Source organism: Chenopodium quinoa, unplaced genomic scaffold, assembly GCF_001683475.1.
Source record: "Chenopodium quinoa cultivar QQ74 unplaced genomic scaffold, ASM168347v1, whole genome shotgun sequence".
Lineage (NCBI taxonomy): Eukaryota > Viridiplantae > Streptophyta > Magnoliopsida > Caryophyllales > Amaranthaceae > Chenopodium > Chenopodium quinoa.
Window position 1 is genome coordinate 1,694,620 of NW_018744996.1, and position 14,724 is coordinate 1,709,343.

The 14,724-nt window shown below is 32.0% G+C and overlaps 1 protein-coding gene across 1 annotated transcript; it reads left to right on the forward strand.

The window, feature by feature from the left end:
* Positions 1-1,069: 1,069 nt before the first annotated feature.
* On the forward strand, positions 1,070-5,298 carry LOC110707261 (anthranilate N-benzoyltransferase protein 3-like). The gene is made up of 2 exons (XM_021885276.1): positions 1,070-2,261; positions 3,634-5,298. The coding sequence occupies exons 1-2, from the start codon at positions 1,604-1,606 to the stop codon at positions 4,314-4,316; spliced, it is 1,341 nt and encodes a 446-aa protein (XP_021740968.1). The 5' UTR covers positions 1,070-1,603; the 3' UTR covers positions 4,317-5,298.
* Positions 5,299-14,724: the final 9,426 nt, after the last annotated feature.

The following is a 14,724-nucleotide window of genomic DNA, read 5'->3' on the forward strand; positions in this document are numbered from 1 at the left end:
GGCTGAAACGCCGAAGTTTCGAAAAAACTAGGCGTTTCAGCCTAGGGTTTTCGAAAATCCTAGGCGTTTGCCTGGGTTTTGAATTTTAAATTTTTTTTATCAGCACACATCGAGTCCATACGGTCCGACGAGCCTTCGGCGAGCAGCATAGGTTGTGTTTCCGGTATTTCGTCGTCGTCCATAAGATCCAATAAATTTGATTTGCAAAATTTAAAAAATTTGTTTGCTTTTGAAAATCACGGTGGTTGGTCCGATGATCGTTGGTGGCTGTTGACCACTGGAGAGAACGATTAAAATTTCTCTGTACGGTAAAAGTGTGAAATTGAGGTAAAATTAATTATTTTAATAATCGTTATTATAAGGATAAGTACGTAATTTTATGTTATTTTGCGGGCGTTAGTTAGATATTTTTTACTATTTATAACCAAAAATCATAAAAATTTGATATTTAAAAAAAAATAATAAAAAAAAATCTAATATACTACTAAGAAAACAGTATTTGTACTATTTCAAAAAATTTACATTTGTACATGATAACATGTTTTAGGCTAGTATTGATAAATAAAAAAAAAATAAAAAAATAAAAAAAAAAAAAAAAAAAAAAAAAAACCTATAGTTATATACAGTATATAAAAAACAAATAATGCAAAAAGTCGAAATTTGACATATATTTTTAAACTATGAACAATAAGTTTCTAACCATTAATCAACTGCTGTCTTCCAACTGATGATCACCAAAAGTTTGGTAGGAGCACTTCAAACAATAATCAAGTGTAGTTGGTGCAACATCTGCAATCAATGACTTCTTCAAAATTAAAAAAGGATATACCTCCACTAATCATTTCTAAATTCTAATGATTTCAAATCATAACAAGATAATCCATATTTTGTGAAGTATATTCTCAATCATTCATTAAATAACATCGAAATCCTCTTACTATAATCCCAATTATTCTAATTAGTACGACGTTAGGCCTACTCAAATTTTTACTCATATGTTGTTAGGCCAATATTTTGATAAGTCTCTCAATAAAATTTAACATGGCGTATACTTTTCTCTGTTTTCTTTTATTTGTCTCATTTAAAATCTTAATAAAAGATAGTATAAAGAAAGGGATCGGTAAAGATAGGAAAGAAAATGACTTATTTTCCTTTTAATGAACATAAAGGAATAATTTGCATTTATTGCTTCATTATCTCAATCTTATTCCCCATCTACACCAAACATCACCACAAAAAACCGTCTTAAGATGTTCTATAAAATTTATTTTGACAGTTCTTTATGCATTTTTTTTTTTTTTTATTAGTAGTAGTGCTTCTAGTATCTTTTCCTTAAGATGATGAAATTTATTAATCATCAATCACTAATTCAAAGACAAAGCATGACTCACTCTTTCCATAATATTATACGAGTAGAAGTTGGCCACAATAATATTCTTCCCTTTTGTTTATTCTATCACATAGTAGTTGGCCTAGATACCTTTTGATCACTTAAAAGTCTACGCTAATTGTATCCCAAGCTCTAATTCATAAGTCCTCCATTGTTTTGATCACTTTTTAAGCTTTAAACATAAGATTGAGAAACCAAAAAAATATTACAAAAATGAGCGTGATCGTAAGAGAGTCGACCATGGTGCGCCCGGCCGAGGAGACTCCAAAGCGAAATCTTTGGCTCTCGAGGCTAGACATGATCATACGCATGCCATATTCCCACACCAACATTTTAGCCGTTTATAGTCCTGTAAAGGATAATAACGGGCAAAAATTTTTCGACACAGAGATTTTAAAGGAGTCTCTACGTAAAATTCTAGTGCCATTCTATCCGATGGCAGGAAGATTAAAAAAGAATGAAGAGAATGGTCGATACGAGATCGATTGTAATGCGGCCGGTGCCTTATTCAAAGAGGTAGAAACAACGCATACTCTTGCGGATTTAGGTACCGAGTTTCGCAAAGTAGCGATCCCTACGTGCGATTTCTCGGGTGGTCTTTCGTCGTTCCCCTTGCTAATGGTTCAAGTCACACGATTCAAGTGTGGTAGTGTATGCATGGGGTGCGCCACACACCACAATGTAATTGATGGATTTGCGTCTGGTTACTTCCTTGTATCATGGGCTAGATTTGCTAGGGGGCTTGACCTCCCCGTTATGCCCTTCCACGATCGGGCCCTCTATGTTGCTCCCCGTGATCCGCCTCAGATCAAATTTCGACATTTGGAGTATGAGCCACCTTTGCCACCCATACTACCTAAGGGTCTTACAGGTTCGAGTCACATTATTCTAACACAAACTTTTCTTTATATTTACCCAGTATCTGATGGTTGACACACTTTTATGGTTAAAACAAGACATGTGAATAATACAAAATCTATCTAAAACGAAGAGTGTCAAATTTTACTAGTTTACTAGTGTTAATGAAAGTCGAATTAGGATCTTTTATAAAATTGGCTAGTTTATCAAAATTATTTACCAAAATGACTATTTTTATATTCTAATTCCAAAACTGGCCAAATACTTTTATTACATATAGTATATATCCACTTAATCGAACCGGATTTGAAATCTTCCCATTCTTTTGGTTCAATATAATTTACTTAATTTAAACAAAAAAAAAACAATTATAATTAGTTTTTTTTTATCAAACTTTATTATAAATTCAATATTCCAATGTTTAGCATTTTAGCTAGTACCTCTTTTACATCCACATGTACTGTACTATTTTCTCTAAGTTGTAAGAGCGGCGCATAGAAAGTTATTAAGCCAATGAAAAAAAAGAATTGCAATTTTTTTTTCTAAATTAAATCAATCAAATGCCACAAATTTAAAATTGACAAATGAAATTTGGGACTTTAAATTAATAAATAAAAAATTATGTTACATTATACAAGTCGAACTTTAAGGGAAAAAAATCTACATTTTATTTTATTATAAAAAAAAATTAAAATAAATAAACAACGAATAAAATTATAAAATTATCATATAAACACATAAATAGTCCGATCTAAAAAAATACAAGCGACCGTGCAACACACAATTTAAAATATATATATATATATATATATATATATATATATATATATATATATATATATATATATATATATATATATATATATATATATATATATATATATATATATATATATATATATATATATATATATATATATATATATATATATATATATATATATAATCATTGCTTTGTATATATCCTTTTAAATTAAAGAGTACAATTATTTAAATATAAATTAATTTCATCATTTAGTTTTTTTTTTTTTTTTTTTACTACATTTTTTTTTAATCATTTAGTTGGGATGTAGAATGATAATTGTTTTAATAGAATCTTCTCAAATATTATCAAACGAAATTGAACCAAAAATTAAGGAATATTCCAATCCGGTTTACAAGAAAAATGATTAAATGGTTATTGGTAATATTTGGCTAGTTTGAATTAGAATTTGAAAGCAGCTATTTTGGTATATAGTTTTACTAAACTAGCCAATTCAATAAAAGATCCTTCCAATTATGAATTATTTCTTTTATATTTGCCTATGTTGAATTGGTGTGCATTGAACAAATAAAATTTTTATATACAAGTAGCAAACAATGACTAAAGGTGGCTATGATTTTAGGTGAAATGTCAAGCGCAAGGGAATGTATGTTCAAATTCTCTAAACGTTACATAAATACCTTAAAATTACATGCAACTTCTCAACCCCAAGAGGCACAAACCTTGAAGCTAAGTACATACGAGGTGCTAGCTGGGCACATATGGAGAAGCACATGTAGAGCACGCGGTTTAACAGGTGATCAATATGTGAAACTCTATATACCCACTGATGGGCGGTCAAGGTTGAGGGATCCAACTCTACCACGAGGATACTTTGGAAATGTCGTTTTCTTTGCAGCTTGTGTTGCTAAGGCGCGTGATATCACGTGCAAGCCGGTATCGTATGCCGCGACTATGGTTCACGAAGCACTAAAGAAAGTTGAAAGCACGGAATACTTGAGATCGGCAATTGATTACATAGAATCACAGCCTAATCTGGATACACTCGTACGTGGGGTGGAACATGTTACATGTCCAAACCTTGTGATAAATTCTTGGGCCAAACTCCCTTTTAATTTAGGAGATTTTGGTTGGGGAAAGCCCAATACTGTGGCCCAAGGTGGTATTAGACATGAGGGGCAAGCATTCTTTATACCAAGCCCAAATGAAGAAGGTGTCATTTTATTGACTATTAAGCTTTACAATGATCACATACCTCTGTTTGAGAATTACTTGTATGATTTTGAAATTACTCCTAATTTATAGTTCTGGAGAATTTGAAACATTTCAATATTATATTTTTTTTTTTTTTTTAAAGTTTTGTTTGTGTGAAAACAATATAATGTTGATTGTATAATTTCTCTGGTTCAATATCGACTAAATAATTTCTACTTTTACTCAATTTGAATCATTTCTATGTTGTAGATGTCAAATATTCCTTCAAATCAAAATAGTTGAAATGGTTTTGTTAATTACAAATGAATTGATGGAATGATCCAAACAAAACATGTAAGTAATTCTCTTAATTATCATAAGCTACAATAGCTCAAAGATCATATCAATATTATTCAATCCAGCTCTTAACATGAATTTTATCAATACGAAATACGTTATATATGATTCATAAAAAATACATTATGTTGGCATTCGTAATTAAAAAAATAATAAAATAAAAAAGCATATCAATTAAAAGAAAAAACAAATGAAATAATCTTTAGGTCGAGGTATTTGTCCACCAGTATGATTGGATGAGGTCATATCTTAGCTGGCTTGATGACTTGTCATGTATGTGCTTGGGAGGGTGGATAATGTATATGTATATGAGTCATATAACTATTGTACAACTGTACAGCATACACGTTATTTTATGAATGTACTAGGGTGTCATCTTAGACTTATTTCTTTTGACAACATCTTAGACTTATTTCTCAGCCGACAATTCCCAACTTATATTATTTCTTTTCCATATCTAATAAAATTATTACAATCTGTCAACGTTTTACAATAATGTTTTTAATATATTTTTTTTTTTTTTTGAAGCAATTATTTATTTAGTTATATAATACTGGTATATACTACTCATGGATGGTGCAAGCGATTTTTTATTCATAATAAGAACTTACTCCGCAGTACGGAGTAGTTTACTAAATACTAATTTGATACTATTAGATTCGGCACTAATATACTATAGCTACAATATCGATAACACCATTATTTTTTTATTTTTTTTTCGAAAACATTTATTCTAACAATTAGTTTAAACATATATAAAAATCAGTTTTTATCAGTGAACAAACAACTTTTTTTGTTAATATAAAAAATAATTATAATGGTGTTGGAAGTGCAATAATTTTAAATTATCTAATTTCATAAAATAATTTGGAAATCTTAACTTTTACCACCTTAAAAAAAACCACTTATTGGCTTTTAACACCTCTACATTTTAAAGTTTTATTTTACCACCAATTTTTTTTTCAAAAACTAGATTTTACCACCAACTAACGGATTCCGATGAATCCATTCGTGGGGCCCACCTTTTTGATATTTTCTCTTCATCTCCCTCGATCTTCCATGCCAACCATCAGGCCAACGAAATCAACCCCACCCCGGTTGGTCTAGCCCACCGATAACTGGCCCACAAAGTAGTCGACCGCCCAACAGCAATAGGCCCAGCAGCCATGGGTGTGGAGTTTCAACGGTGCCGATTGAGTTTAGGGTTTCGGGCGTGGTTTCCATGGGTGGTCAAAAATGGGAGGGCGTGGTTAAAAGGGTGGTGGCTAGGGAGGGGGTCGAAATTTGGTGGTGGCCAAGGTTTTAGGGGTGGTCAGAATTAGGTAGGAGGGGGTTTTAGGGGTGGTCGGAATTCAGTGACCAGGGGGGTCGAAAATTGGTGGGAAGCGGGTCGAAATCCGATGGGGTTAGGGAAGGGGTGTTGGGGCTTGGATTAGGGCTGGGGTACCATTCCGGCGGTGGGGCTGGGAGCCGTTCTGGCGGTGGTTAGGAGTCAGTCCGTCGGTGGGGGTGTCGCCAGCCAGTTGGTGGCTAGGTTGTTTTTTTTTTTTTTGATATTTTAATTTTTTTTGTCAAATTATATGGTGACACATGTACATGGTAGGCCTCACTAACGAATTTATGGACGTAATCTATTTGTTGAGGGTTATTGGTGGTAAAAGCCAACTTTAATTTTTTTTTTTTTTGGTGGTGGTAGTGGTAAAATAAAACTTTTAAATGTAGAGGTGGTATCGGTAAAAATCAAAATTTCCTAATATTTTTTACAAAAAGTTATCATAAAATATCACTCTGAAAAACCACTAATTTCCGACAATTTGGGCCTGTTGTCAGTTGATTTTCTATGAGTAGGTAGTCAGACTTCCGATGTTTGGTCGATCGTTAGTTATAGGGATTTCGGATTGCCATAGAAACTGTCAGAATTAAGCTTTTCATCCGAAAGCTTATTCTTAGAAAATTGTACTTTTTGGGCGAATGGATTTTCAACAACACATTTACGACAATAAGCCATCGGAAATCCTCTTTAATCATTTTTGGCTGCATTTTTTAACGGTTTTTGGCCATTGGGAAAAACATTATTTTTTCTAATAGTGTGTAAAATCAATTGCCTCTTTTTTTATATATTTCAATATATTTATCGTGTTAACCCTATTGTATTCTAGTGGGTCAACAATAAACTATAAAAAAATGGTTATATTACTGTAATATTCCGTATTTTTGTATGATTTATAAATTAAATTATTATTTTAGTATAACGTATTTTATGTAATTGAAATAAATTATTCATTTCATTTTTAATTATTTTAAAGGCTTATTTAAATAAAAACCCATTATTTTTTATTTGAAAATATTTTATTTCTATATTTAAAACTTTGGGGCATATTTAAATTACAAAGGAGTTTTAAAGTTAAAAGGATTTAAAAATAAAGTCAATATCTATTTTTACTCGGAGTAGGATTCATTAAGGGTAAATAAGAAAAGTCTAGGGAAGGAGGGTTTAAGAAAGAGAGTATAAATACTCACCCAAGAGCAAAAATTAGACTTTTTCCCCAAGGTAAAAATACCCAAGAGGTAAACTTTATTTTTCTCTCTCCCCTTCTTTTCTTTTCTTTTTTCCCTCTTTCCCTCTCCCTCACGTCACTCACACACACACGCACCACAAGGGTGGCCGGCCACCACCACCACTCCCACCAGTCGGCCACTGCAAGGCGTGGCAGCCTCCCCTCCCCTTTTGTGCATGTGCGATTGTGTTAAAAAAAATTTGTTCTTGCCTTGATTTTTAATTAAGCTTTGATATATTATTATTGATTTTGCGTATTAACATGATGATTTTAATGGTGTTTTACATAAGTTTCATATTTATGTTTTATATGAAAAAGCAACAAATTAATGAAATTCTAGGTTTTTAAATTGATGATTATTGATGCAAATTGATTGTGGTTAGTTTATATGATTGAAATTAATGTATTAAAAACAATTTACAGCAAGTTTTAATGGTTTTATATTGCTGTAATTTTAATGCATGTAGAGGTTAAATTAAGAGTTTCTTACAGGATTTTTAATTACCTATTAATTGGGAATAAAACCTACTGATTATAAATAATTTTTAACATGTTTTGAGAGGTTTAAGAGTGTTTTAAAGTGTGTTTATATTACTGGAAATTTGTTTGGAGTGTCTCTTGGTATTTATGGGTTGTAGGAGACTTCCAAGTGAGTGACTTAGTTTAGCCGTGACGATTTTTAGATTGTATCTGAGATACGTACGCGTACTTAACATTTATTAAGCGTGTAGAAGCATGCTAGGATTTATTTTTGTTAGTTTCAAGTTAGTATCATGTTAGGAATTGGTTGAAACTATTGAATTGAATTGGTTTGGTGGATTGTTTACGAGGCATGGATATTGTGGAATGATTTATTGTTGGAATTGATGATGTTTGGAATATTAAGTATGGACCACACTTTTATTATTGGCATAATTAAAGACATGTATGTTTAATTAAACTAAATGTTTAATTGGGTTTGGAATATTGAAATGAAATTTTATTTTGGTTCATATAATTTTTATTGATGTAATAAGCATGGGAATTGAGCTATTAAGTGCCTTTGTACACAGGGATAAGAAAATATGTTGCGGTGCCTAAGTGCACTTAAGGTGTTTATACATTGAGGGATAGGATTTGCGATGCTTTATAAGCTAAACGTGTTTCTACATCGAGGTAATTTTAAAAAAGGTTCAACATTAAAATAAATGTGATAACTAAATATTCAAGAATTGAACTGGAACGTTTGATTACTTGAGTGATTCATGCTGGTTGATTGTGTTATGGATTGAGAGTCATCACCAAGTATAAATTATGTAAACAACGTAAAGTAAAAGAGGATACGCACCAAAACTCTAGAACATATATACCTTGAGTATGAACATATGGGGGGAGTTATGCGACTTTATATTTGCCATAACTTATAGTTTTAAATAGGACGCTGTATTTTCCTTTTATTATTATTATGCGTAGGACGTCTGTCACTCATAAGTGACATTTATGCCTACCCGGTTAGCTCCCGGAGTGACATTTATGCTTACCCAGTTAGCTCCCGGAGTAATTTGCCCCAATTCTTTGGGGTAGGGATTTGGTTCGAAACCCGTTCGATGCGTAATCAAATGAATAAATATTTAAATTGTCTACTGTGTGAGTTGTTTGTTGTGTGCTTGAAAACATGGAAATAAGGTATGTTGTGTGATGCTAGGTTGTAAGCATGTTATAAAATAGTGTGTTTCGTTTACGCTTATGTACTCAGCGTTGCTGATTGTGTGTTTGTGTGTTTGTTTGCCCTTGTCTTTATTTGGCACTACTACAACCCATTTCTTATGGCGAGTAGTTAGGACAAATTAGAGAGAAACTTTTCAGGTAATGCAGCATTTTCATGTTGGGGACATGAGTGAAGAGCGAATTTTGTTTAGTTCTTATAAAAATATGATTTATTTAATTTACTTTGAATATTATTTATTTGCTTGTTGGACTAACACATTGTTTTAAATATTGGTTTGGGTTTTGAAAGGCCTATAATGGTTCCAAGTTGTAGGTAGACTTTGTTTGAGTTTGGTTTGAATTTGCTTTTGTTTGGTTTGACTATTGAAGTTAGTTTTGTTTTAAATGGTTTTTGAAACGAGTCTTTCGCTGTGTGTCTTTGACAATTGCATTAGCCCTTATCACGGTGGTTATAATGTCTTAAATTTTTCAATTTTGTATTTTAAAAAGGGCAAAATAGGTATTTTAAAGGGAGGGAATTTCTAAGGTGTTACAAAGTTGTATCTGGGAGCTTTGGTTAGATTTTTATTACCACAAAAGCCAAAAACGTGTTTTAAGGTACTTTTGTTTTAAATTTAGCCAAGTATTTATTTTACAAGTCTTTTTGAAATTGAGTTGATTTTATTTTATTTTATTCCGAATTTATTTATTTATTTATTTTTGAGAGGACCGATTTTTTTTTTTAAAAGAAGAGGTCCAAAAACTTTTTTTTTAGAAGAGAAGTCCGAAATTTTTTAAGAAAATGGTCCGATTTTTTTTTTTTTTTTAATTATTAAGGGGCGTCTGAAATTTTTTTGGTAGGGCCATAAATTGGTCCTATTTTTGGGGTATATTTTCGAAATTTTTTGAGTAAAAAGAGTTCAAAAATATTTTTAGTTTTTTCGTTTTGCAGAAAAACGAAGGATCGATTAAGGTATGAATTTGTGTTAAACGATTAAAAGTGTGTTGTGAGATTGGGTAGGAAAGAATTGGGCATATCAGTTAGAATTATCCATGTTCTTGTATGCATCAACTATTTAGTTTGTGGTGTTTGATCATGTGAAGTGAATGACGTGTAAAGCATGTAATTATGTGATTAGAAATAAATAAAATTGTTTGATTGAACATCAAACTTAAATTCATGGAAGAACAGTATGTATTGTTTTCTTTTTCTTTTAGGAAGGGATTTCTTTTCTAAACATTTTTCTTTTCAGGATCCCTATTCTTCCTAATAAATACACAGAAAATGGGACATTGGGTAAGAAAGACTATGAGCATCCATTTGATTATGTCAAGAAAATTTGTTTTCATTGTTCCTACTTAAGTAATGTTTTTGGAGACAAATAGTGGGAACTTCCTGATCGTATCTAAACTTTAATTGTGCATTGCCTCCCTGATGAACCCCCATATTTACCTGGGGACATCCCCAATTACATAAAATATAAAGATTCTTTTTACCTAGGGACGTCGCATCTAAACTTTAATTTTGGTTGTCAAAACAAAATTTATTGATTTCTTACCTGGGGACATCCCCAATTACTTAAAATATAATGATTATTATGGACAGTGGTACCCTGCCTATATATTCTTGATTTCCTATCTCATCCAAGTTGAGCGGTATCATTGCTATCACTTAAATATTTCATTTTCAAATTACTATGCTCATCAAGATAAACAAGCAGGGAATAATTCCCCTTCTTCAAGCCATCAATCCGGGAGTACTTCCCCATCACAAGGTCACCAACCAGAATTTAATGGAGAGCACGAGGTAGAGGAGCCTATGGAAGAGAGCAATCATTCTATAGACATCTCAATCATGGAGATTCCTAATCCAAATCCATCCCCATCACCAGTCATTGTTTATATTTCTTCGGATGATGATGAGTTTTTTCAAGTAAAGCAAGAGCCTGAGAACCCTGAGCCAATGGAAGATGATGATGACCCTGAGTTCAACCCTGGATGCTAAAATTTATCGAAAGACAAGTCGAATATTGTCCGAAAGAATTTGATTTTGTAGTTTCATTTCTTCATAGGAGTTCTAGTTTTCATTTTTACGGTTATAGTCATTTCTTTTATAGCAGTGCATAAAGTGGCATGGCCACAGTGAGCCAACAAACCTATTGATTTGTGTAGGTTATTCGAACTCATTTTATTCCAATCATTCCTTTATTCATTAATAAAATTTATATCATTTTTTTGCTTCATGATTCATTTCCTACTACACCACCTCAATGATATATTTCTTACTCCATCATTTCAATCTTTGGGAATCATGGGAATTATTTTATTTATTAATGATATGTTTTATTAAATGAATGGTTGGTTAAAAATCAAGAATGTGTTGACAAGGCTACAAGTTGAGAGTTGTAATTTTTGCAACCTCAAATTGGTATTTAAATTAAATGTGTATGTATGCTTGGTGTAAGTTAATAGAATGGGTACTTAATTTGAGAGTTAATTAAACATGGCTGTAATTAATAAGAGACCCCTTTTTTTAATTCAAGAGGTCTAAGATGGCAGGTGGTAGTGAAGATAATAACAATGGAGGGAATGAGTTGAGCGAAGTAGTGAGGCAACTAGCTGCAGTGGCTTAACAGTTGGCCAAAAACTCTTCTACTAATGGGGACTCTCAGGGTGAGCTATTCAAAAAGGTTTCTCAAAGAAAACCACCAATTAACTTACCAAGGTGAACCTGACCCTACTATGTTAGAGAACGTAATAAGGGAATTCAAAAAGTTATTCGGGGCGATGGGATGCCCAGAATCCTCAAAAGTTGGTTGTTCTTCTTACTATCTGAGAGGTGAAGCTGATTTTTAGTGGCAACTAAATGAAGCAACTATTAAAGCATTGTCGGGTTTTGATTGGTCTGTGTTTCACGAGAAAGTTAGGGATAAGTTTTACCCTAGTTTTCTCATTTTCTGCAGAAACAAAAAACTGAAGAGTTTTCTAACTTAGAAATGGGGAAGATGTCAATGACTGAGTATTACACGAAGTTCATTGAGCCGTCGAGGTTTTCTAAGGAGTTCGTGGCTGCAGAAAAAGCGAAGGATAGGAAATTTGATAGTGGTTTAACTACTGATCTTCAACTTAAGCTGTATCAGTGTTTGATACTCCAGATGAAGTATATGGAAGGTTTGCACATCTCTATGCATTGGAGTTGAAGGAAAAGAAGGAGTTGGCTGAGATAGAAGGAAAGGAGAAGAGAAAAGACATATAGCAGAGTTTTGGAAACCCTGAGGGTAACCAGAGCAACTTCAAGAGACAAAAGTTCACCCACAACCATAAAAGCAATAACTTCAACAACAACGGGTGGACGAAACTTTGATGGAGGAGCTAGGAATTTTAACTTGGGAAACAACAAAGCACCAAGGCATTTCTTTTATATTCCTTCATTCAATAATTACACCTCTTTACGTGCTTTCTCTTACTTTATATACACCCTATGTTTCTTTTTTAAGTGTTACAATTTGACCAAACACATACTAAAACACGATTTTGATCATTATTTTAGCCAATTACGAAGTATATGTTAGTTAAAATTATAAGAAAATTGATAGTATGAAAGTATACATTATAACGAATCCAAAAATATATTATACAACAACATTTGCGCTTTATAAATTAGTAAAAGAGTCAAGTCAAAACTATTTTGTTAATAGTGAAAAACATGCAAAATTACAGCCATTGACAACAACTTTAAAGGGTTTTGCATTTCATTGACACCAACTTGTAGCACAAATTAAATTGTCACCAACTTGTTAAAAAAAAATGACATTAATGATGTTGGAGTGGGACTCACTCGCCAAAAAGTTAATATTTAGTGTGTTTAAATCATTATTAGTATTTAAAAATGGATTATTAAATCAGTAATTATGTTAATGTGCTAATTAATTTTTTGTAAAAAAAGCCCAAATTAAATATGAAAACCCCAATTCTCTCTCTCCTCCTTTCTCTAGTCATCTTCTATGCTTATGTTCTCCAATCTTCTTAATCTCTTCTGCCAAATATGAGACAACGTTGAAGAAATTGGAGATGGCGAAGAGTTATCGACTGAATTGATAACACATACTGTTTCGGTTAGAAAACAATGGACCTTCAGCTGGTCCTTCGGATGAGTGGAGATGGAGCACAATTCGAGTGATAACCGAATTGAGGTTTTCCTGCACAGCTAAACACACGTAAACTGGCCTCGGGGGTTGTGCCGAGGAAGGCCCCTCCGATGCCGAAGTCAGTACGGATGTAAGATAATGAGAGAAAAGCTATGCAAGAGAGTTTGTTGCTTGAGGCATTTAATGTGAATGAATGTAAATATGCAAAAATGTGAGCTTTTATACCTTACTCCAATTGGATGGATTGGGCTTGAGGAATCAAATGGGCTGTCATTTGATTGGGCCTTGTTGTACCTGACTTGGCTTATTTGAAATGAGGGTTGAACCTTGTCCTTTGGGCTTTAATTATTTTCATTGTGGACTGGGCCCAAATACAAGTTATTTGGACCCCAAACACATACTATATGATTCAAGTTTTGTAACCCACGCCAACACATAATAATCCATTCACGCAAAACATAATTCTAACATTCATAAAAATTAAAAATTGACACTGAAACCTTATTATTTACTGCTCAATAATGATTCCAATTTTGCCAAAACCGGCATACTACTTAAAATTATAAACATGGAAAGATATGAAGAAGCTTGGGAAAAGTAAGCAATTAATGAAGAGGAAACAGAAGAAGAATGAACATAGGAGATGATTGAAGAGAGGAGGAGAGAGAGAGTTGGGGTTTTTTTTAAATTAAATTTCCTTTTTTAAAACAAAAATTAATGCATTAGCATAAATTATGAAATTAATTATTTAATAATTAATTTCTAAATACTAAAAATAATTTAAATACAGTAAATGTTAACTTTCCGGCGGCAAATAGGCCCACTCCGGAATTATTAATGTTATTTTCATTTTTTCTAACTCAAGTTGGTGTCAATCTAACTAGTGGTATAAGTTGATGTCAATAAATGCCAAACCCCTCAAAATTGGTGTCAATAATTGTAATTTTGTCAAACGTAAAAGTATAACACTTAAAAAAAAAAAAAAAAAAAAAAGAGGGAGGACCTATTTTTACACAAATTCACCTTTAATATTCCCTCTCTTACTTTATTCTATTTTGTATTTCACTCTCTCACATTATGCAATACATTCTTAAATAAGACCCAGCCCGGTATAATTATTTATACTTCCTCCGCTTTTTTTAGTTATATCACTTTCCTAAAAAAGAAATTTTAAATTAGGTGCATCACTTTCCTTTTAAATTAATAAATTCTCTCTATCTCTCTCACTCCTACCACATGGGCCCCATTTTTTTTTTCTCTAGCTCTACTCCAAAAATTATTCAGGATCGAAATCCGTGAAAACAAAAGTGAAGCAACTAAAAAAGAACGGAGGAAGTATTATGTTTTAAGAGAGTAATTTAAAAGATTCTCTTAACTTATAAATAGTGCCGATACTAAATGGAAAGAGCAAAAAAGAATCGAAGGGAGCACTTAGCAATGAATACTTTCATAAAAAATTTATATATATAAAAAAAAATCTTTAATTAATTTACAATAATTTTTTTTATAAACTAATATTAACTACACAATTATTAATATTAAATTAATATGAGAATAAGGGACAATTTAAGTGGTTAGAGCTTCTCTATCTCCTGATTCAAAGAGATTACTTATTCAGTATATTGATGTATTCCCAAATTTTTTTTAAAGACAATAGGGCCACAAGGGGTATATATTGTTTAAATTATTTGTCATGTGCGTCATTTTCTTGTTTTTTTAAGCAAAATTATTCTCCATTTGATTTAATGTATAATTTACATGGTTTTTAAA

Bases quoted from the DNA above. Each gene is read 5' to 3' on its own strand.
- LOC110707261 (XM_021885276.1), top strand. From the start codon at position 1,604: ATGAGCGTGATCGTAAGAGAGTCGACCATGGTGCGCCCGGCCGAGGAG. The intron at 2,262-3,633 runs GTTCGAGTCACA...CTATGATTTTAG, and splicing joins ACTACCTAAGGGTCTTACAG to GTGAAATGTCAAGCGCAAGG.